Source organism: Muntiacus reevesi, chromosome 7, assembly GCF_963930625.1.
Source record: "Muntiacus reevesi chromosome 7, mMunRee1.1, whole genome shotgun sequence".
Classification (NCBI taxonomy): Eukaryota; Metazoa; Chordata; class Mammalia; order Artiodactyla; family Cervidae; genus Muntiacus; species Muntiacus reevesi.
The window spans coordinates 68,088,917-68,112,099 of NC_089255.1; the positions used below are offsets into that span (position 1 = coordinate 68,088,917).

At 35.6% G+C, this 23,183-nt stretch overlaps 1 protein-coding gene across 4 annotated transcripts in view; it reads left to right on the forward strand.

The window, feature by feature from the left end:
• The window catches only part of KIAA0586 (KIAA0586 ortholog), a 118,491-nt gene that overhangs the window by 45,307 nt on the left and 50,001 nt on the right, over positions 1-23,183 (forward strand). For 2 of the 4 annotated variants that reach the window (XM_065940886.1, XM_065940887.1), the window contains exons 21-27: positions 1,022-1,140; positions 6,976-7,175; positions 11,741-11,900; positions 12,323-12,542; positions 13,312-13,565; positions 14,729-14,805; positions 22,593-22,727. In XM_065940886.1, coding sequence (XP_065796958.1) covers positions 1,022-1,140; positions 6,976-7,175; positions 11,741-11,900; positions 12,323-12,542; positions 13,312-13,565; positions 14,729-14,805; positions 22,593-22,727 — 1,165 coding nt within the window. The remainder of the gene's footprint in view (positions 1-1,021; positions 1,141-6,975; positions 7,176-11,740; positions 11,901-12,322; positions 12,543-13,311; positions 13,566-14,728; positions 14,806-22,592; positions 22,728-23,183) is intronic. The other 2 variants (XM_065940888.1, XM_065940889.1) reach the window with 1 other exon arrangement.

A 23,183-nucleotide genomic window follows, 5' to 3' on the forward strand; every position in this document is an offset into this window, starting at 1 on the left:
CTAAGGAAATAATTAATTCTACCAATAGGCCATAGAATACTTATCATTTGTATTGTAGTGCTTACTGCAAACAAGGCATTGTTTTATTATGTATATAAACTTATGAACTCTATTTTTATACCTATTTTTACCTGTGAGAAGCCTTAAAGAAGTTATGGAATAAACTATACAACTGACTATTAATACAGTTAGCAAGGTTGGGTTTAAAAGGATATTTAATGATATAGAAAGATATTAATAACATACTGGTGCATAAATGAAGGAGGATACCAGGGATGCAACCATAGTTTAGAAGAGTTCACTCAAAAATGAATGTGCCTGGGAAAAATATTGAAAAATAATACCAAATTGTTAATTAACTTTGTTTATTCCTGAATCTGAGATTGTGAGTGAGCTCTCTTTTTTTAGCATTTATGTTTTCTCTGATTTTTCTACCATGAACATCTGTTACTTGCATAAAAATAGTAATAATTAGGAAGCCTGTTAGCTTCTCTAAAGAAATGTACAGAAGCAGTCTCCCATTGTGTTTCCTTTCCTTTTCCTCTCCTACTTTCCCTTCCTAATAATGACCTTGAAAATAAATTTTTTCCCTTTTTAGAGGAAAACTACCTGTGTCGCAGTATATATATTTACTTCTTTGAAAAGAGTGCAGCTGATCTTTTCTAGCTTTGATCTTGTTGGGGTTTTATATGTGCTTTCAGAGTAGGGAACCCAACATTTTAGGTGCATGATATGGCAGGTAGTCATTGACCTAACCTTATTTTGAATTTATGAGTTCTTTTAAACTTTTCATTAGACTGATCAGAAAGATTTTAATTGCATAAACTATCTTTAACACAGAGATTTGATGTGTTTTGCTTGAAGATATTGTTGAACCTTCTTTTCCAGGTTCAGCTTTCAGGATGACTACTTTCACGTGTAAATTTTTGTGTCTGTGGGTACCATTTATTTTTAAGGGTGATATTTCTAACCATTTATGTATTTCAACTAAATTTAGGAATCCTTAACTTTTTTCCCTCAGGGTAGAACAAGAAATAATGTCAAGAATGATCTCTGGGCTCCTTCCAATCCAGCAACAGGCCACAGCTAACGCCAGTGTCTCAGTCAGTGAGGCCAGTGAGCCAGGGACTTCTGACATTGGCAAGTAAAGTGGAATTTTTTAGCTTTTTTTGTTATAAAAGACAAAACTTTCAGGTCATTGCAAGTTTATATATTCTAGAAATCACGTAGTCCTTAGTTGACAAAAGGTAAAAGTCCTCTTCTTTTCAGTATGACTTCTCAGTTCTCTGTAGAGGAGGTTATTTTTCCCTTACCTTCTTATTCTGTACTGTAGCATTCAGATAATCCTACCAGCCTCTGTCCCCTTTCCCCTAAATCTCTGTTATTTCCTGTAGCTCTTTGTGTATGTGTATCTTTATTATAGTAACTATCAAATTGTATTATGATTGGTTTGTATATCTGTCTCACTCACTAGTTTTTAAATTACTTATAAATAAGGTTTCTTCTCATTTAGAGCCTAACTTTTCTTAAAATTAATTTATTTATTTTAATTGGAGGCTAATTACTTTACAGTATTATAGTGGTTTTTGCCATACATTGACATGAATCAGCCATGGGTGTACGTGTCTTCCCCATCCTGAACCCCCCTCCCACCTCCCTCTCCATCCCATTTCTCAGGGTCATCCCAGTGCTCCAGCCCTGAGCACCCTGTCTCATGTATCGAACCTGGACTGGCGATCTCTTTCACATATGATAGCATACATGTTTCAATGCTATTCTCTCAAATCATCCCACCCTCGATTTCTCCCACAGAGTCCAAAGGTTTGTTCTTTACATCTGTGTCTCTTTTGCTGTCTCGCATATAGGGTCATTGTCACCATCTTTCTAAATTCCATATATATGTATTAATATACTGTATTCTGACTTACTTCACTCTGATTTATAGGCTCCAGTTTTATCCACCTCATTAGAACTGATTCAAATGCATTCTTTTTAATAGCTGAGTAATATTCCATTGTGTATATGTGCCACAGCTTTCTTATCCTTTCATCTACTGATGGACATCTTGGTTGCTTCCATGTCCTGGCTGTTGTAAACAGTGCTGTGATGAACATTGGGGTACACGTGTCTCCTTCAATTCTGGTTTCCTCAGTGTGTATGCCCAACAGTGGGATTGCTGGGTTGTATGGCAATTCTATTTCCAGTTTTTTAAGGAATCTCCACACTGTTCTCCATCGTGACTGTACTAGTTTGCATTCCCACCAACAGTATAAGAGGGTTCCCTTTTCTCTGCACCCTCTCCAGCATTTATTGTTGTAGACTTTTTGATGGCAGCCATTATGACCCGCGTGAGATGGTACCTCATTGTGGTTTTGATTTGCATTTCTCTGATAATGAGTGATGTTGAGCATCTTTTCATGTGTATGTTAGCCATCTGTATGTCTTCTTTGGAGAAATGTCTGTTTAGTTCTTTGTCCTCTTTTTTGATTGGGTTGTTTATTTTTCTGGAATTGAGCTGCAGGAGCTTCTTGTATATTTTTGAGATTAATTCTTTGTCAGTTGCTTTGTTTGGTATTATTTTCTCCCATTCTGAAGGCTTTCTTTTCACCTAGCTTATAGTTTCCTTCGTTGTACAAAAGCTTTTAAGTTTAAGTAGGTCTGAATTGTTAATTTTTGCTTTTATTTCCATTACTCTGGGAGGTGGTTCATAGAGGATCCTGCTGTGATTTATGTCCGAGAGTGTTTTGCCTGTTTTCCTCTAGAAGTTTTATAGTTTCTGGTCTTACATTTAGATCTTTAATCCATTTTGAGTTTATTTTTGTGTATGGTGTTAGAAAGTGTTCTAGTTTTTTTCTTTTGCAAGTGGTTGACCAGTTTCCCCAGCAGCACTTGTTAAAGAAGATTGTATTTTCTCCATTGTATTTTCTTGCCTCCTTTATCAAAGATAAGGTGTCCATAGGTGCGTGAATTTATCTCTGGGCTTTCTATTTTGTTTCATGGATCTATATTTCTGTCTTTGTGCCAGTACCATACTGTCTTGATGACCGTAGCTTTGTAGTATAGTCTGAAGTCAGGCAGGTTGATTCCTCCAGTTCCATTCTTTCTCAAGATTGCTTTGGCTATTTGAGGTTTTTTGTATTTCCATACAAATTGTGAAATTATTTGTTCTAGTTCTGTGAAAAATACCATTGGTAGCTTGATAAGGATTGCATTGAATCTATAGATTGCTTTGGGTAATATGCTCATTTTCACTATATCGATTCTTTTGATCCATGAATATGATATATTTCTCCATCTATTTGTGTCATCTTTGTTTCTTTCATCAGTTTTTTATATTTTTCTATATATAGGTCTTTTGTTTCTTTAGGTAGATTTATTCCTAAGTATTTTGTTCTTTTCATTGCAATGGTGAATTCAATTGTTTCCTTAATTTCTCTTTCTGTTTTCTCATTGTTAGTATATAGGAATGCAAGGGATTTCTGTGTGTTAATTTTATATCCTGCAACTTTACTATATTCATTGATTAGCTTAGTAATTTTCTGGAAGAGTCTTTAGGGTTTTCTATGTAGAGAATCATGTCATCTGCAAACAATGAGAGTTTTACTTCTTCTTTTCCAATCTGGATTTCTTTTATTGCTTTTCCTGCTCTGGGCTGTGGCTAAAACTGCCAAAACTATATTGAATAGTAGTGGTGAGAGTGGGCATCCTTGTCTTGTTCCTGACTTTAGGGGAAATGCTTTAAATTTTTCATCATTAAGAATAATGTTTGCTGTGGGTTTATCTTATATGGCTTTTATTATGTTGAGGTATGTTTCTTCTCTCTCTGCTTTCTGGAGGGTTTTTATCATAAGTGGATGTTGGATTTTGTCAGAGACCTTCTCTGCATCTACTGAGATAATCATATGGTTTTTATCTTTCAGTTTGTTAATGTGGTGTATCACATTGATTGATCTGTGAGTATTGAAGAATCCTTGCATTCCTGGGATAAAGCCCACTTGTATGGGCTTTTTAATATAAATAATAAAAGATGTATGATCTTTTTAATATGTTGTTGGGTTCTGTTTGCTAGAATTTTGTTAAGGATTTTTGCATCTATGTTCTTCAGTGATATTGGCCTGTAGTTTTCTTTTTTTGTGGCATCTTTGTCTGGTTTTGGTATTAGAGTGATGGTGGCTTCATAGAATGAGTTTGGAAGTTTACCTTCCTCTGCAATTTTCTGGAAGAGTTTGAATAGGATAGGTGTTAGCTCTTCTTTAAATTTTTGGTAGAACTCAGCTGTGTAGCTGCCTGGTCCTGGGCTTGAGATTTCTGATTACAGTTTCCATTTCCATGCTTATGACGGGTCTGTTAAGATATTCTATTTCTTCCTGGTTCAGTTTTGGAAAGTTATACTTTTCTAAGAATTTGTCTTTTTCTTCCAAGTTGTCCATTTTATTGGCATATAGTTGCTGATAGTAGTCTCTTATGATCATTTGTATTTTTGTGTTGTCCATTGTAATTTCTCCATTTTCATTTCTAATTTTGTTGATTTGATTCTTCTCCCCCCCCCCCCCTTTTCTTTTGATGAGGCTGGCTAAAGGTTTGTCTGTTTTATTTATCTTCTCAAAGAACCAGGTTTTAGCTTTGTCGATTTTTGCTATGGTCTCCTTTGTTTCTTTTTCATTTATTTCTGCCCTAATTTTTATGATTACTTTCCTTCTGCTAAATCTGGGGTTCTTCATTTCTTCTTTTTATAGTTGCTTTAGGTGTAGAGTTAGGTTATTTATTTGATTTTTCACTTGTTTCTTGAGGTAACTTGTATTGCTGTGAACCTTCCCCTTAGCACTGCTTTTACTGAATCCCATAAGTTTTTGGGTTGTTGTTTTCATTTTCATTTGTTTCTGTGCATATTTTGATTTTTTAAAATTTCTTCTGTGATTTGGTGGTTAATTAGAAGTGTATTTGGTGGTTAATTAGAAGTGTGTTGTTTAGCCTCCATATGTTTGTATTTTTAATAATTTTTTTCCTGTAGTTGACATCTAATCTTTTTGCATTGTGATCAGAAAAGATACTTGAAATGATTTCAATTATTTTGAATTTGCCAAGGCTAGATTTATGGCCCAGGATGTGCTCTATCCTGGAGAAGGTTCCGTGTGCACTTGAGAAAAAGGTGAAATTGATTGTTTTGGGGTGAAATGTGCTATAGATACCAATTAGGTCTAACTGGTCCATTGTATCATTTAAAGTTTGTGTTTCCTTGCTAATTTTCTGTTGCGTTGATCTATCCATAGGTGTGAATGGGGATTAAAGTCTCCCACTATTATTGTGTTACTGTTAATTTTCCCTTTCATACTTGTTAGCGTTTGCCTTACATATTGCAGTGCTCCTATGTTGAGTGCATATATATTTATAATTGTTATATCTTCTTCTTGAATTGCTTCTTTAATCATTATGTAGTGTCCTTCTTTATCTCTTTTCACGACCTTAATTTAAAAGTCTATTTTATCTGATATGAGTATTGCTACTCCTGCTTTCTTTTGGTCTCCATTTGCATGAAATATCTTTTTCCAGCCCTTCACTTTCAGTCTGTATGTGTCCCTTGTTGTGAGGTGGGTCTCTTGTAGACAGCACATATAGGGGTCTTGTTTTTGTATCCATTCAGCCACTCTTTGACTTTTGGTTGTGGCATTCAACCCATTTACATTTAAGGTAATTATTGATAAGTATGATTCCATTGCCATTTGTTTTGTTGTTTTGGGTTCAAGTTTGTAAACCTTTTCTGTGTTTCCTGTCTAGAGAAGATCCTTTAGCATTTGTTGAAGAGCTGGTTTGGTGGTGCTAAATTCTCTGAGCCTTTGTTTGTCTGTAAAGTCAAACTGTCTTCACAGTTCATCACATGGGTCAGGTGGTGGTTTCCATGAACTAATTCAGGCTTTGTCACCTTAAGGAAAGATGGTCTAATATAGAGGGTATTTAGATTCTGTTGTGTTTTCTTTAAAAACATGTATGTTCACTTTTGTTTTCCTATACTTGAGTAGAGCTTTTAGGTTTTATAACAGAGATGTTCTGATTTTTTATTGTGTCAAAACAGTGAATTATGGGAACTAAAAAGGAGACACATTGACATATATTTTTGAATTTAGGTTTGGGATTATGGTAGTCTTTGCTGTGGTAGCTCGAGAGTAAATTGTTATTATTTACCTCTCCACAAGTGATCCCAAGATATCTGTACCTACCTTTTAGGGAATGCTGAGTAATGCTGCCATAGTTGTACTAATTAAGGAGTACTCTTTGAGAGATCATATTTCCATCAAGTTGTATTGATCACTGTTGACATGTTTTCCACACAGAGCTTTAGAGATATAGTCACTTTAAGCCTAATAAAGTCTCTTTAGGACATTTTACTGACATCCTATATTCATACAAGTGAAAATTACAATCCATTTGGAAAATTAATATACCTATAGAGTTGCTGACATCAAGCCCCTAAACTATGTTAAAAGTTTGAGGAGGATTATCTATAGTGTTAGTAATGGATGTATCTGAAACTAGAAGGAAGTAAGGTTTGTCTTCATTTTTATGAAGAAGCTGCCATTTCTTTAAATATCTCCCAGTAGTCCTTGTGTTTTGTCAGGATCTATCACAGGGTTTCCTGATCCATTTCTCTTGGAAATGTGGATTTTTTTCAGATAAAAACCTTTAAAGTGGCTACAAATCCTTTTTAATCGCTAAATTTTGTAGTGTTAGGGAAGAGGCCATATAAGTAAGTTTTCATTTGAATGTTTTCTTCCCCTGTTTAGTTTCTTTAGAGAAGATGTTCATTATGTGAGTTTCCATCTTATTGTCTTGCATAGTAAGTAGATTTTGTATTTTCATTTAATTCCGCGCTACACCATCTCATACACATGTGTTCACATCTCTAAAATTATAAGAATTAAGACTTGGAATGCAAACATGTTTCTTTCACACTTATTCTAAAATTCTTTCATTTTTTAGTGGAAGGAACAAGCAGTGGTGCCCTCCAGCTTTTTGTCGATGCTGGGGTTCCTGTGAATTCAGACATGATCAGGCATTTTGTGAATGAAGCTCTTGCTGAGACGATTGCTGTCATGCTCGGTGACAGAGAAGCAAAGAAGCCAGGTCCCGTTGTTACAGGTGTTTCTGGGGATGTTTCAACAAGTGAAACGTACTTGCCGGTAGGTGTGACTCTTTTTCATGACTTGAAGTCCTGAGCAATTTTTAATACTTCTGTTAAAGAACAGTAAAATGGACAGATTTTAAATTGGGTCATAAGATCATAGTTTGTGGTGGAGATTGGTTTATTATAGCTATGATTACAATAAAAATTGCCCTAGTATTTTATTTTAAAAACTCTAAAATCTTAGAAAGTATAATACAGTGAACACCTGTGTATGCTTTATCTACTTTTACCAAGTGATAACATTTTGACAGCTTTTCTTTGTCTTTGTATATTCTTTTTTTTTTTTGGCTGCATTGGGTCTTCATTGTAACACGTGCACTTCTCTTGTTGTGGAGCACGGGCTCTAGAGTCCATAGACTCAATAGTTAACGGTATGCTGGCTCTCTAGATGTGGTGCACAGGCTTAGTTGCCCCGCAGCATGTGGGATCTTAGGTCCTCAACCAAGTTATTGAATGTTCATCCCCTTGGAAGGTGAATTCTTAACCACTGGACCACCAAGGATGTCCCTATATATTCGTTAAAAGTCATTTGACAATTGTAGATATTATGATACTTTACTTCTAAAAGCATCAGCAGTATGTCCTAAGAATAAAATTCTTCATTACATATCCAAAATACCTTTATTATGCCCCCCAGTTTTTAACACAAATATGTTAATACTATATAATATAGAGTCCATATTTGAATTCCTCCAGTTGTTCCAAAAGTATCCTTATAGCTTTTTTCTTTTTAAATTTAAGATATAGCTAACAACTGCAGACATTGCTTTTGGTTCTTACATAAACTGATATTTTTAATCTTTAGAAGAAAATATTAAAAAAAAGAATATATTTTAAGCATTTTTGTTATTGTTTAATGAACCTTTCTATGTTAAATAGAGTTTCTAATCTATTATAGCAACATGGAGTTATACAAAACCACTCCCACTGGGCAGGGAGGAGAGGAAGTATCCAGGTAGGAGAGTGGGAGGTGCAAACCACTGGGTTTAAGACAGGCTTCACGGATGCATTGTACATTACTGTATGTAAAATAGATTGCCAGTGGGAATTTGCTTTATGACCAAGGCGCTCAAAGCTGATGCTACAGGGGTGGGACAGGGAAGAAGAGGGGAGGGAGGCTCAAGAGGGAGGGGACACATGTATACCTATGACCAACTCGTATTAATATATGGCAGAAACCATCACAATATTGTAAAATAATCCTTTCATTAAAAATTTAAAAATTAATAAAAGGATGTATTGTACAACACAGGGAATATAGCCAGTATTTTGTATAAACTGTAAATGGACTGTAACCTTTAAGAATTGCATAAAATTTTTTTTAAACCAAAAAAAAAAAAAAGAAATTTTGCAAAACCAGAATGTACTCTGTATTACCAACTCTTTAAAACTTCATAGTCAATTCTGATCCTGTAAATAATAAAGACATCATTTTATATTGGTGAAACATTTAAACTGACTCATTTAAAGTATACACATAAAGTTACATCTTTGAATTTTATGGAAATTCATGTCAGGTAATTGGTATAGTATTATTAGTGTGCCAGAGATTTGATACATAGTTTTGTTCCATGATTTATTTATTAATTCATCAGTAATGTATGTAGTACAGATGTTGCCAGGGTTGTGATTCTGTCTATACTAATTAACTTTGCCTTCTGCCCATATATTGCATATATTTTTACAAAGGTAATTTAATGAAAAAACATGGAAAAATCAGTATAAATCAGAAATCTATGTAATTGTTAAGAGCATGAACTTTGGAGCTGGGAAGATCTGAATTTGAACCCTCAATTCTGTTACTTTAGTTTTGAGATATACTTTATACTAGAGATAAAATTTTGGAGTTTAAATAATGACAGCTTTACCAAAATCTGCTCTCTGAATATTAAAGAGGCCAAGTTCTCATCTCCCATTGGCATATTGTTCCTTATCTTAAGAATTGTCATGACTTTTTTGACCTTTTAATCTCTGATAAATATTTTAAATTAGTTTTCAAGTACTATAAAATACTTTGTTGGGATTTTTGTGAGAATTCAGTTTTGGTCGGTTTAATTTGGGAAGAATTGACATCTTTATGATACTGTATCTTGTTGAGCCATAATACAAGATTTTGTGGAAGATTCAATGAAATGATGTATGAAAGAACTAACCTAGTGCCTGAAACTTGGTAAATACTCAATAACTAATTGTATATCATTATTACCCATTACCAAGACTAGTAGAATATCTTTAAATTTCTCATGATGAAGAGTCAGTAGCGTTATATTTAAAAACAGCACTCTTATGCTATTGGCTTATGCAATTAAGAAGAATAAAACATATAGTGTATTTCTTTCACTTAAAAAACAAAGCTAAGAATATGCAAAATATTAAGCAGTGCTAATATTTTTTTCTTTTTTCTGTATCATGTGGCTTATGGGATCTTAGTTCCTCAACCAGGATCAAATCTGGGCCCCAGCAGTGAAAGCACCAAGTGCTAACCAGTGGACAACCAGGGAATTCCCAATGTGATAGTATTTTTAATATTCTTCATGATTTTTAAATTATATATCAATTTGCAGCTCAAAATACAGAATGAAGACCAATCATCCCACTATAAAAGTATGTTTTAGAAAGGGAAAAGACAAGTAGAAAAATAGAGAAAAGACATGTCTAGACAGTTCACAAAGCAAAAGGAAATACAAATGACCCACATTCATAGCAAAAGGTGGTCAGTCTCACTCATAATAAGGGAAAAAAAAAATCATAAATCATTGAAATTTCATTTTTATGAATCAGATTGGAAAAACTCTAAGTCTGATTAATGCCATTGTTCAACAAACCTTTGGGAAGCATAAATTCTCATACCTTCTGGTGTTAGTGTAAAATGACACTCTTTAAAAGGAAATTTGGCAGTATGTATTCAAATTAAGAATTCTGTTAGCTCTTTAATCAAGCAGTCCCACCTCTGAGAATTTATTCCACACGTACATATATGAAATGACTTGGGCTTCCTTGGTGGCTCAGTGGTAAAGAATCTGCCTTCAGTACAGGAGACATGGAGACACAGGTTCAGTCCCTGGTTTGGAAAGATCCCCTGGAGAAGAAAACGGCAAGCCACTCCAATAATCCCATGAACAGAGGAGCCTGGAGGAGCCCAGTTCATGGGGTCAGAGTTAGACATGAGTGAGCGACTAAACAACAACAACATGAAATGACTTAAGTCTCAAAAAGCTAAAAATAGAACTACCATATGACCCAGCAGTTTCACTTTTGGGTATATATTCAAAAAAACCAATAACACTAATTTGCACCCCAGTATTCACAGCAGTATTATTTATAATTGCCAAGCTATGGGAACAACCTCAGATGAATAGATAAATGGATAATAGATGTCAATAGATGAATGGATAAACATGTGATTTATATGTACAGTGGAATACTATTTAGGCATTCAGGCATAAAAATGAACAAAGTTGCCATTTCCAGCAACATGGATGGACCTAGAGATTCTCATACTGAGTGAAGTAAGTCAGAAAGAGAAAGACTAATATCCTATGATGTGATTTATATATGGAATCTAAAAAGATGATGCAAATGAACTTAGAGGGCTTACAAATATAGAAAACAAGCTTATGGTTACCAAAGAGAAAAGGTGGAGAAGGGTAAATTAGGAGTTTCAGATTAGCAGATATAAGCTACTATATATAAAATAGATAAACAAGGACCTATTATATAGCATGAAAAGCTTTATTCAGTATCTTGCAATAACCTATAATGGGAAAGAATCTGAAAAAGGTTTTTTATAATGCAAAAAAATCTGCATCACTTTTCTGTACACCTAAAGCTAACACAACATTGTAAATCACCTACATTTTAATTAAATTTTTTAAAGTGGAAATATAGCCAATATTTTGTAATAACTGTAAACCTAGTGTGACCTATAAAAATTATATAAAAAATTTAAAAATTCTAGATATAAAAAAAATGACAAGATTGTATCTGGTAATTCTGTGGATGGGAACTAGGTAGATAGGACATGGATAGGAAAGGAGACTTAATTTTCACTATCATCTTTTTGGATTTTGAATTATTTTATTTCCTTACTTAACAAATTGATTTTTAAAGTATTTGCTTTTCCCTTCTCTAATACTTTTCATCTCTACATTGTCTTCATTTTATTCCCCCCTACTTCTTCTTATCCTTCCATTGCTTTTCGTAAACTCTGTTCTTTTGTACCAAAAGGCTGATTTTTGATATCTTATTAATTAATTAAAATGCTTTCTTTCTGCTATTTGGTTTACCTAGCTTGTGTATGGGTTTGATCTTCAGCTGTTTTCCTCTCTGTATTAGATAAGGGGGCCTTAGATTTCTTGGGAGCCTAATTCTGAGGTAGAGCTATTTCAGTTGTCTGAGGCTTCCTCAGGCTAGTCCTGAAACAAATAGCTAGAATATAGAGGACTCCATTTTTCACCCCCCGTCCATTTAAATTTTATGTAACTCTGAATGAGATCATTTTATTTTTCAAATTGCCCTTATTTGGGAATTATAAGCACTACTTATCTTGTTTTATTCTAGGCAAGAGTGTGCACCCCCTTGGCTACCCCACAGCCAACTCCTCCTCGTTCGCCTTCATCACCTCCTAAGGAGCAGGTGTTGGTAAAAACTCCAGATTCTTCTCCCTGTGTTTCAGATCACGATGTAGCTATTCCCATGAAAGAAATATTGGCTGAAGAAGGTAGAAACTTTATTTCTATAACTCAATTTTAATTTTTGCAACTATGTTGCTTGTATGGTTTGTTGTATTAGTCTTTATAGATTAGTATACACATAGCTGTTACTGATTAAGTTTTAGGAAATCACTTTTGCTGGGAGGGAAACTGAGGATTTGGTTTCCACTTTTTAAAGTATATGATCTGGTAGACATACTTAGATTGTTTTGAGTTCATGGTAATGTTGAAACTGAAGTCTTTTCAAGGTTATTTTTTTGTACTTTACTAAACTAATTTGGGAATCTTCTCATCAAGGGCCTTAATTATTATTATTAATTGTTGTTGCCATTATTTGTATGCCAAAATGTTAAAGGCTATCTGAAATCGATATCTTGCCTTCCCGTGGACTTCTAATTGACTCTTTCTTTCTTTTTAAAACAACCTTTAGGAAATGATATGCCTGCCATCACACTTGTTAATACCCCAGCAGTCACCCCAAGGACCACACCTCCCCCCGCAGCAGCTCTTACCCCGACTTTGTCAGAGACTTCAGTTGATAAATTGAAGGTGTCAAGCCCAGAGCTTCCCAAGCCATGGAGTGATGGAGACCTGCCACTGGCAGAAGAGAATCCCAACTCTCTTCAAGAAGAGCTTCACCCAAGAGCCATGTAAATGATAATATATTCACCTTTAGCAACTATACATTTTACCTTAAGTTGACTTAGATGACCTATTGAAAACATCAGAAATTATAAATAAAAGTTTGTAATTCATTAGCTAATTTATAATAGGAAGAAGTGTCATAAATTTTAAGTTTTTACCAAATTTATTTATTCCTTCAGTTCTCTTTTTTTTAAAACAAAATTTTTGGGGAAACAGGTTAAATTTGACGGGGAATCAGATTAATTTTGGGGGGAAACAGATTAAAATGAAGATATCTATAATATTGTTAATAAAATAGGATATGATTTTTCCCCAATGTGAATCTTCATTTACTATGATCAGTTAAGTTTTATGTTACCATGTATCCCCCTATAAGCTTTATTTTAGGGATGGTAGAACTTTCAAGATGATCAGGACCATCTTGAAAGTTCTAATCAAGAGAGTAAAACATGAAGATGATTTTGGAAAAATAGATCTTGTTGGTTAATTATAATTATAGTTAATTATAGTTGGTTAATTATATGTTAATATAAAATATGTCTAAAGGAGACAGTATTTTTTAATCTATGTTTTTTTCATATTATTTGGTTATACTATGTGGCCTGTGGAATCTTAGTTCTTTGACCAGGGATCAAACCCTTTCCCCCTGCAGTGGAAGCATGGTGTCTTAACCACTAGATTGCCCGGGAAATCCCTGGATCTGTTTTCTTATATAAAAATGAATATCGGCCTTCACAGACCTGATAAATTCAAACCATGTCTCTTTCTTCTTAGTGTAATGTCTGTGGCCAAAGATGAAGAACCTGAGAGCGAGGACTTCCCTGCTCAGCTTGCTCCTCCAAAGCCAGTTGCCCTTATGCCAGTCTCTGCTGGCATCAAGGCTCCTTCCCCCATACAGATGCCAAGTTCAGATTCCTCCACTGTGGAGAGTACCTTGAGTGTTACTGCCTCTGAGACGGAAACCTTAGATAGACCCATCTCTGAAGGAGAGATCTTATTTAACTGTGGTCACAAAGTGGCTCCTAAGAGTAAGTTAACTTGTATCAGTTGATTTCACTGGTTAAATTATGATCCTTCCTAAGTAATACTTTTCTCTGTGAAATGTTATTACTTAGTTTTCAAGATTTAACATAGTATAGTAGAAAGAATATGGGCTCTGCAAGTTAACTTTTCTAAACCTTAATCTCAGACTCTAAAATATCCCTCATAAATCCCACCTTCCAGACGTATCACTCTTAAAAGTTTGCGGTATACTTTCCAGTCTTTTTTTAAATATGCATATATAGGTACCTAAATACATTTGTATGTTGCCTTTAAAAATAGGTCATATTATACATACTGTTATGAAACCTGAATTTTTTTTAACCTTAAATATGTTGTGGATATTTTCCTATACTAATACATATAGTCTTACCTCTTTTTTTCAGTGACTGGCCATTTAGATTGTTTACATTGATCTAGTGGTGCCCTACTGGTGGGCATTTAGATTGTTTTCAGTGTTTTCATACCATACATAGTTCTCTGCTGACTATCCTTGAACATATATTATATATCTAATATATAATTGATAGCTTCCTTAAAATATGTGCCTAGAAGTGAAATTGCTGAGTCAGAGTAGGCACCTTTAAAATAGCAATACATTTTCAACATGCACTCCAGAAAGTTGAATCAGTTTTTAATCAATTTTTAATTGTATCAATAGTATATAGGAGTATTTCCTCTTTTTCAGTTTCATAGTTCCAGTTGATATTTATAGCTTTTTTAAATTTCTGCCAAGCTGGTAAATGAAGCAAATCTCACTCATCTTTGTTTTTTTTTTTTTTTTCCATCTTTGTTATAAAATATACTTTTTAAAGAACTGGTGAGACTGAACGTGCATGCATGCTAAGTCTCTTCAGTTGCATCTGACTCTTCGTGACCCTATGGACTGTAGCCCTCCACGCCTCTCTGTCCATGGGATTCTCCAAACAAGAATACTGGAGTGGGTTGCCGTGTCCTCTTCTGGGGATCTTCCCAACCCAGGGATCAAACCTATGTCTCTTGTATTGGCAGACGGGTTTTAGCTTGTGAATTATGATTTATGAACTTTGTCAGTATTTTTATTGTTTAAGTGTAATGTTTTACAACTTTATGGTGAGATTATTTACTAATTTGCTTCTTCTTTCTAAATTTTTGCATTTTTAATTTCTAGTTTTAGGAGATGAAGGACTGTATCTGGCAAGCTTAAATGATAGCTTATCCAGTACTTTGAAAGATGCCCTCGAAATGGTAAGAAATGATTCACTTCACTTTGAATTCTGACATAAAAGATATCCTGATGAACTTGCTGCAACTGATCAGGGTTTTTCCTCAAATATTTGAGTTATGGTCATAAAATTTAAAGAAAAATGAATGAATTTAAAGTTTCTTATACATCTTATTATCATATCTATGTATTTCATTATTATAATTGTAAGACTAACTAGAAAATTATTGTTAACCCCTGTGGCTCCAGTAGTTGATATATGCAATTAATGTAGTTAGATAATGAAAGTCTCAGTGTACATTGTCACATGGAGATATTGTAAATGCCTTTATAGTGTTGCAGGCAGGACCTTCAATGTTGAAAACAACTCTCTTGTATTTGTTATTTTTCCCTAATCATGATTATAATTCTTTATGCTAAAAAAATAATTGAATTTAGTTAGTTTTAAAAGAATTACTGAAATAGGACCAAGGGGTACTAACTCTTCCTGGTTATTATTTAGCTTTATAGACAAAAAATAGGCATCTAAAAATATATTTTTACATATACATCAAGTTATATGTTATATAATGTAAATACCACAGAAATTATAATAGGGATTTTCTTTTGAAAACTATTAAGGAATAGAAATCTTTAGTTTTTATGTTTTCAAACAACCTAAGTGAGGAAGGGTTGTTGTGCTCAACTTTCATCTACATTTATCTGTGCGTGTGTGTATGTGTGTTGTTAGTTACTCAGTTGTGTCTGACTCTTTTCAACCCATAGACTACATGCTCGGTTCCTCTGTCCATGGAATTCTTCAGGCAAGAATTCTGGAGTGGGTAGCCAGTCTGTTCTCCAGGGGATCTTTCCTGACCCAGAGAATGAACCTGGGTCTCCTGCATTGCTGGCAGATTCTTTACTTTCTGAGCCACCAGTGAAGCCCACATTTATCCATAGTCGTTGCGAAGCATTGCTAATATTGTTGCTTTTAAACTTACTTGATAATTTTTGACATATGTATACATCTGTAAGCCATTATCACAGTTAATAAAATAAACATACTCATCATCCATCACTCCCAAAATTTCCCTCAGTGCCTTTCATTGTCCCTCCTTCTCATCTTTCATCATTCTTCTCATCTGCTATACCTCTCCCACCAATCACTTATTCACTTTCTGTAACTATAGATTAGTTTGCATTTTCTAGATTTATATAAAAGGAATCACATGGCATGTATTCTTTTTTTGTGTGTGATTGCTTTAACTCAGCATAATTATTTTGAGATTTATCTGGGTTATAGCTTGTATCATAGTTCATTCCTTTTTATTGCTGAGTAGTGCTCTATTGTTTGGATGTACCACTGTTTGTCTGTTCACCTGTTGATGGACATTTGATTTGGGTTTATTCCAGTTTGAGACTATTACAAATAAAGCTGCTGTGAACACTTGTGTGCAAGTCTTTGTATATATATGCTTTCATTTCTCTTTGACAAATACCTTAAGGAGGAATGAATGGATAATGTGGTAGTTATATGTTAATCTTTCAGTTCAGTCGCTCAGTCGTGTCTGACTCTTTGCAACCCCATGGACTGCAGCACACCATGCCTTCCTGTCCATCACCAGCCCCCAGAGCCTACTCAAACTCATGTCCATCGCATCGGTGATGCCATCCAACGATCTCATCCTCTGTTGTCCCTTTCTCCTGCCTTCGATCTTTGCCAGCATCAGGGTCTTTTCCAATGAGTTGATTGTTGGCATCAGGTGGCCAAAATACCAGAGCTTCAGTTTCAGCATCAGTCCTTCCAATAAATATTCAGGACTGATTTCCTTTAGGATGGACGGGTTTAATCTCCCTGCAGTCCAAGGGACTCTCAAGAGTCTTCTCCAACACCATAGCATCAATTCTTTGGTGCTCAGCTTTCTTTATAGTCCAACTCTCACATCCATACATGACCACTGGAAAAACCATAGCTTTGACTAGACAGAACTTTGTTGGTAAAGTAATATCTCTGCTTTTTAATATGCTGTCTAGGTTGGTCATAGCTTTTCTTCCACGAAGCAAGCGTCTTTTAATTTCATGGCTGAAGTCTCCATCTGCAGTGATTTTGGAGCCCCCCAAAATAAAGTCTCTTACTGCTTCCATTGTTTCCCCATCTGTTTGCCATGAAGTGATGGGACTGAATGCCATGATCTGAGTTTTCTGAATGTTGAGCTTTAAGCCAACTTTTTCACTCTCCTCTTTTATCAAGAGGCTCTTTAGTTCTTCTTTGCTTTCTGGGAAAAGGGTGGTGTCATCTGCATATCTGAGGCTATTGATATTTCTCCCGGCAATTTTGATTCCAGCTTGTGCCTTATCCAGCCCAGCATTTCACCTGATGTACTCTGCATATAAGTTAAATAAGCAGGGTGACAATATACAGTCTTGATATACTCCTTTCCCAATTTGGAACCAGTCTGTTGGTCTATGTCAAAGTTCTAACTGTTGCTTCTTGACCTGCACACAGATTTCTCAGGAGGCAGGTCAGGTGATCTGTTATTCCCATCTTTTGAAGAATTTTCCAGTTTGTTGTGATCCACAAAGTCAAAGGCTTTGGCGTAGTCAATAAAACAGAAGTAGATGTTTATCTGGAACTCTCTTGCTTTTTCAATGGTCCAGCAGATGTTGGCAATTTGATTTCTGGTTCCTCTGCCTTTTCTAAATCTAGCTTGAACATTTGGAAGTTCACGGTTCATGTACTGCTGAAGCCTTGCTTGGAGAATTTTGAGCATTACTCTGCTAGCATGTGAGATGAGTGCAATTGTGTGGTGATTTGAACATTCTTTGACATTGCCTTTCTTTGGGATTGGAATGAAAACTGACTTTTCCAGTCTGTGGCCACTGCTGAGTTTTCCCAATTTGCTGGCATATTGAGTGCAGCACTTTAACAGCATCATCTTTTAGTATTTGAAATAGCTTAACTGGAATTCCATCACCTCCAAGCTTTGTTAGTGATGATGCTTCCTAAGGCCCACTTGACTTCACATTCCAGGATGTCTGGTTCTAGGTGAGTGATCACACCATTGTGGTTATCTGGGTCATGAAGATCTTTTTTGTATGGTTCTTCTGTGTGTTCTTGCCACCTCTTCTTAATATCTTCTGCTTCTGTTAGGTCCATACCATTTCTGTCCTTTATTGTGCCCATCTTTGCATGAAATATTCCCTTGGTATCTCTAATTTTCTTGAAGAGATGATCTAGTCTTTCCCATTCTATTGTTTTCCTCTATTTCTTTGCATTGATCACTGAGGAAGGCTTTCTTATCTCTCCTTGCTATTCTTTGGAACTCTGCATTCAAATGGGTATATCTATCCCTTTCTCCTTTGACTTTTGCTTCTTTTCTTTTCACAGCGATTTGTAAGGCCTCCTCAGACACCCATTTTGCCTTTTTTCATTTCTTTTTCTTGGGGATGTTCTTGATCACTGCCTCCTGTACAATGTCACAAGCCTCCGTCCATAGTTCTTTAGGCACTCTGTCTATCAGATCTAATCCCTATTAGTCACTTCCACTGTATAATTGTAAGGGATTTGATTTAGGTCATACCTGAATGGTCTAGTGGTTTTCCCTACTTTCTTCAATTTCAGTCTGATTTTGGCAATAAGGAGTTCATGATTTGAGCCACAGTCAGCTCCTGGTCTTGTTTTTGCTGACTGTATAGAACTTCTCCATCTTGGCTGCAGAGAATATAATCAATCTGATTTTAGTATTGACCATTTGGTGATGTCCATGTGTAGAGTCTTCTCTTGTGTTGTCGGAAGAGGGTGTTTGCCATGACCAGTGCGTAGTCTTGGCAAAAGTCTATTAGCCTTTGACCTGCTTCATTTTGTACTCCCAAGGCCAAATTTGCCTGTTATTCCAGGTAGCTCTTGACTTCCTACTTTTGCATTCCAGTCCCTTATAATGAAGAGGATATCTTTTTTGGGTGTTAGTTCTGGAAGTTCTCATAGATCTGCACAGAACTGTTCAACTTCAGCTTCTTCAGCATTATTGGTCAGAGCATAGACTTGGATTACTGTGATATTGAATGGTTTACCTTGGAAACAAACAGAGATCATTCTATCATTTTTGAGATTGCAACCAAGTACTGCATTTTGGACTCTTTTGTTAACTATGATGGCTACTCCATTTCTTCTAAGGGATTCTTGCCCACAGTAGTAGATATAATAGTCATTTGAGTTAAGTTCACCCATTCCAGTCCATTTTAGTTCACTGATTCCTAAAATGTCAATCTTCATTCTTGCCATCTCCTGTTTGACCACTTCCAATTTGCCTTGATTCATGGACCTAATATTCCAGGTTCCTATGCACTATTGCTCTCTACAGCATTGGACTTTATTTCCATCACCTATCACATCCACGACTGGGTGTTATTTTTGCTTTGACTCCGTCTCTTCATTCTTTCTGGAGTTATTTCTCCGCTTTTTTCCATTAGCATATTGGGCACCTACCAACCTGGGGAGTTCATATTTCAGTGTCATACCTTTTTACCTTTTCATACTGTTCATGGAGTTCTCAAGACAAAAGTACTGAAGTGTTAAATCTTTAAGAAGAACTTTTTTTTAAGTTATCTGCCAAAATCTTGTGTAGACCTTTTCCTTCTATGTTTTATATTACTATAAATGTTTTATATTACTGAGTAATATATAATATACTGAGTAATGTTTTATATTAAGTAATATGCTTATATTTATATTTAACTGAGTAATATGTTTTTATTATATTCATATTTAACTGAATAATATGTTTTATATTACCGAGCTTCTCTAATACCTCAGATGGTTAAGAATCCTCCTGCAATGTAGGAGACCCTGGTTTGATCCCTGGGTTGGGAAGATCCCCTGGAGAAGGGAATGGCAACCCACTCCAGTGTTCTTGCCTGGAGAATCCCATGGACAGAGGAACCTGGTTGGGGTACAGTCTGTGGGATTGCGAAGAGTCAGACACGACACTTTCTTCACTTTTACATTACTATAAATATTTCTGAGCATTGCTCAGGAGATGGTGAAGTACTTAGAGACAGTTTTATCCTTTTGAGTCTTGCTTTTGTGGTTTGTTAGGCGGTACCACAGTGGTACTCAATCTAGGGCTACTTATCCCACACTGTGGAGAGGAGACTCTTATGTACTCCACTCAGTGCCTCAGTATTGGGGTTTTCCAGCCTGGCCAGTGAACAACCATTATCCACGCCCTTTGTTATATATGATGTTATTTAACAGCAGGCACTGTTATATCCACTCCCTTCTCAGGTGCTTGTTCCTGCAGTCTCACGTAAGTGCCGCAAATGCATCTGCTGATCAGTAATCAGCTTAATACTCAAAGGGAATCATCTGCAGTTCTCCAGAGTTCTGTCTCTGCAACTTTCACTTTTCTAGCAGCCTGTCTTAAGAACTCTAGCTGTCTTGGCCTTTCTGGAGTTTCAGCTCCATCTTTTTAGCTCAGCATCCTGTGCCACAGACTGGAAACCTGTAAGCCGTGAGCTGGAGCCGTCATTAGGCTTCTTTTGGTTTGTTTCTCATTTGTCAGGGATCATTGTTTTTTTTTTAACTCATGCTCCATGTTTTGAAATGCATTTTTTCACAACTTTGTCCATGTTTTAGTTGTTTTAAGCAGGTGGATGTTTCTGGTCTTGACTGGAAGTAGAAGGCTAGTTACATTAATCTTTTTCATTTGTATCATTGTATATTATTATGATGAAAACAGAAGGAGATTGATATACTTTTGAAACATCATGTTCTTCTATCCCATTACAATCATAATGCGAGAATTTCTTTAAAGCAACCCATTCAAGTGATGTAAAGTACGACTGTGTATTAAATTCACCAGTGGAGCTTTTAAAAATCTGTGTCCTTGGCCCCACCCTCTAATATGTGGATTCAGTAGGTCATGAGCGTTACGTGGTATGGGTGTATGTGTATGGGCGGCTAGAAGCCTTAACCTCTATATTTTCAAAAAGCATCTTAAAAGATGATATACATCCTTTGTTAAAAATATGTTAGTACTCATTTTACTTTGAATTGAAGGAGGTTAAATCACTTATTTGTGTCACATAGCTGTAATAGTGACAGATTTTTATGTGTATACATAATACTTTTGCCTTTCATTTTAAGCTATCGACTTAAGCTACGTGTGCTAAGTCGCTTTAGTCACGTCCAAATCTTTCTGTGACCCCGTGGGCTGTAGCCAGCCAGGCTCCTCCATCCATTGGATTTTCCAGGCAAAAATACTGGAGTGGGTTGCCATTTCCTTCTCCAGGGAATCTTCCCAACCCAGGGATCACATCTTGGTCTCCTACATTGCAGGCAGACTCTTTCCCATCTGAGCCACCAGGGAAACCTGATGTTAAGTTCTGTCAGGCTAAGAACTGTAAATTTTGAGTTATTATAGGGGCTATCTGAATTCTAAAGCTTGAGTTGCAAGGGGCTGGTGTTTGTCAAGTCCAGCAAACAAAAAATGAAAATTGCCATATAGCATCTTTACACTATTGAAGACACAGTAATGAAAGATGCCTAATCTGGAGAGTCATATGTTCAAAATGTGTTAAAACAGTTTTTTCTGCTATATGTGGGAGTGTGAAATAATGAAGGAGCATTTTGATAAGATTTTAATAGGGCAGTTACTTTTCTTAAAGTAATTATTATGAGTAATTGGTTGAATCTATTCTGAAGAGAGTGGAAATCACTTTTATAAAATAATACCAAGGGGAAGACTAAAGGAGAAGTCTTTATTTTCAGAGAAACATTAAACTAATATTTGGCCTGCTTCATATGTCATTATGGCATTCTTATCCATTCTTAGAACTGTATCTTGGTGCCAAGCATGTTTAAGTTTGTTCAAAGTAAATTGCTGGCCTGAACCAGGACTAAATTATAACATCTTTTTTTTTCTGCATTTAAAACTAATTGATTTCAATATTTTTGCTAAGCCTAAAATCAGATATGCTACAAATTTATGATAGAACCACATGCATAAATACAATCTTAAAAAACTGAGACTAACTTTGAAGTTATGAATCAGTAGGCATTCACCTGTGTACACCTGGGGAATAAAGACTTGTGCTCCAGAGCTAGTAAACTTTATTTCATTAAACATAAGATACTTAGGTAAGATTACTATTAATGGAGTCTAAAGTTATGTTAATACTGGTATTTACAAAGGAATCCAGTTTTCTGGCTCTGTGGCCTATACTGTCCTTCATTTGGGGGACTGGTCTATTTTGAGGTGCCAAGAAGTCTAAGCTGGGTCTTCCTGCCCCCTCAAAAGCTCTGGAGGTCAGCACAAAGGCACAGGGGCAGTCACAGGTCTGTAGGTGCCTCAACATATTTCTGTAGGTTTTCGTTTCTGCCTGTGGTCCAGGTTGCACCCTTGCAGCGGTGCTTCACCCCCATTGCCACACTGGGGCACAGCTTTGGGTGCTGCATCCACAGGAAGCAGGAGTCTGTGAGAGAGAAAACTTGACGGTCCTGTATAAAATGTTTATGAATCACTGCCACTCAATCTCATGGGACAGAAGGTCTAATTTTCCTCTCTTATAGTAAATCTCCAGTTCACATGTAACCAAATTGTTTTATACTGATGATTATATTTGAGGCAAGCACAAAGGATTTTTAGTATAGTTGGATAGAAATGAGATCTAAATGATAGTAAAGAGTCCATCTTCTTTGTGTAAAGTGCCAATATGGTCATATTTCTAATGACTTAAGTTTTATGAATCATGAATTATTAATATGAAAAATGTGATTGTTTGAGGGATTAATTTTCGTTTTTTGATTGTAATGTCTTTTTATTTTATTTAGGAAGATGATCCTCCCAGCGAAGGACAAGTGATTAGGATGCCCCATAGAAAAGTTCATGCTGATACAATTCTTTCTCTTCTTGCTAAACGAAACCCGGAATCATTAGTTTCACAGCAAGCCGCATATCATTCAGAGGTACTTTTTAACTTTAGTTATTTTTTCTGTTAGATCTAAATACAGGAAAAAGATAACAAAAATATTCATACTTTTAGTTAAAGCATGCTAATACTTCAGTTTATTCAGGGATCAGTCTTGTAGTAACTTTAACATAAAACCATAGAGTTATGATTTTTACAACTGAAAAGAATTTAGGCCATCAGTTCTAAACTTCATATTTTACAGATGAAACAAGCTGAAGCCCTTTTAAATGGTTTGTGGGGATCAGTCATTCGTTCTTTCTTTCTGCAACCATTTACTGAGTATCTACGATATGCCAGACACAGCGTCAGAAAAGATACAAAGATGTTGAGGCAGGATCCCTACTTTTAAGCAGCTTACAGTCCTGTAGGGAAAAAAGAGCTTAAACAGTTACTCTACCATACAGTAACTGATCAAATAGCTGGAGAAGTAGATTGAACCAGATAATCGTTA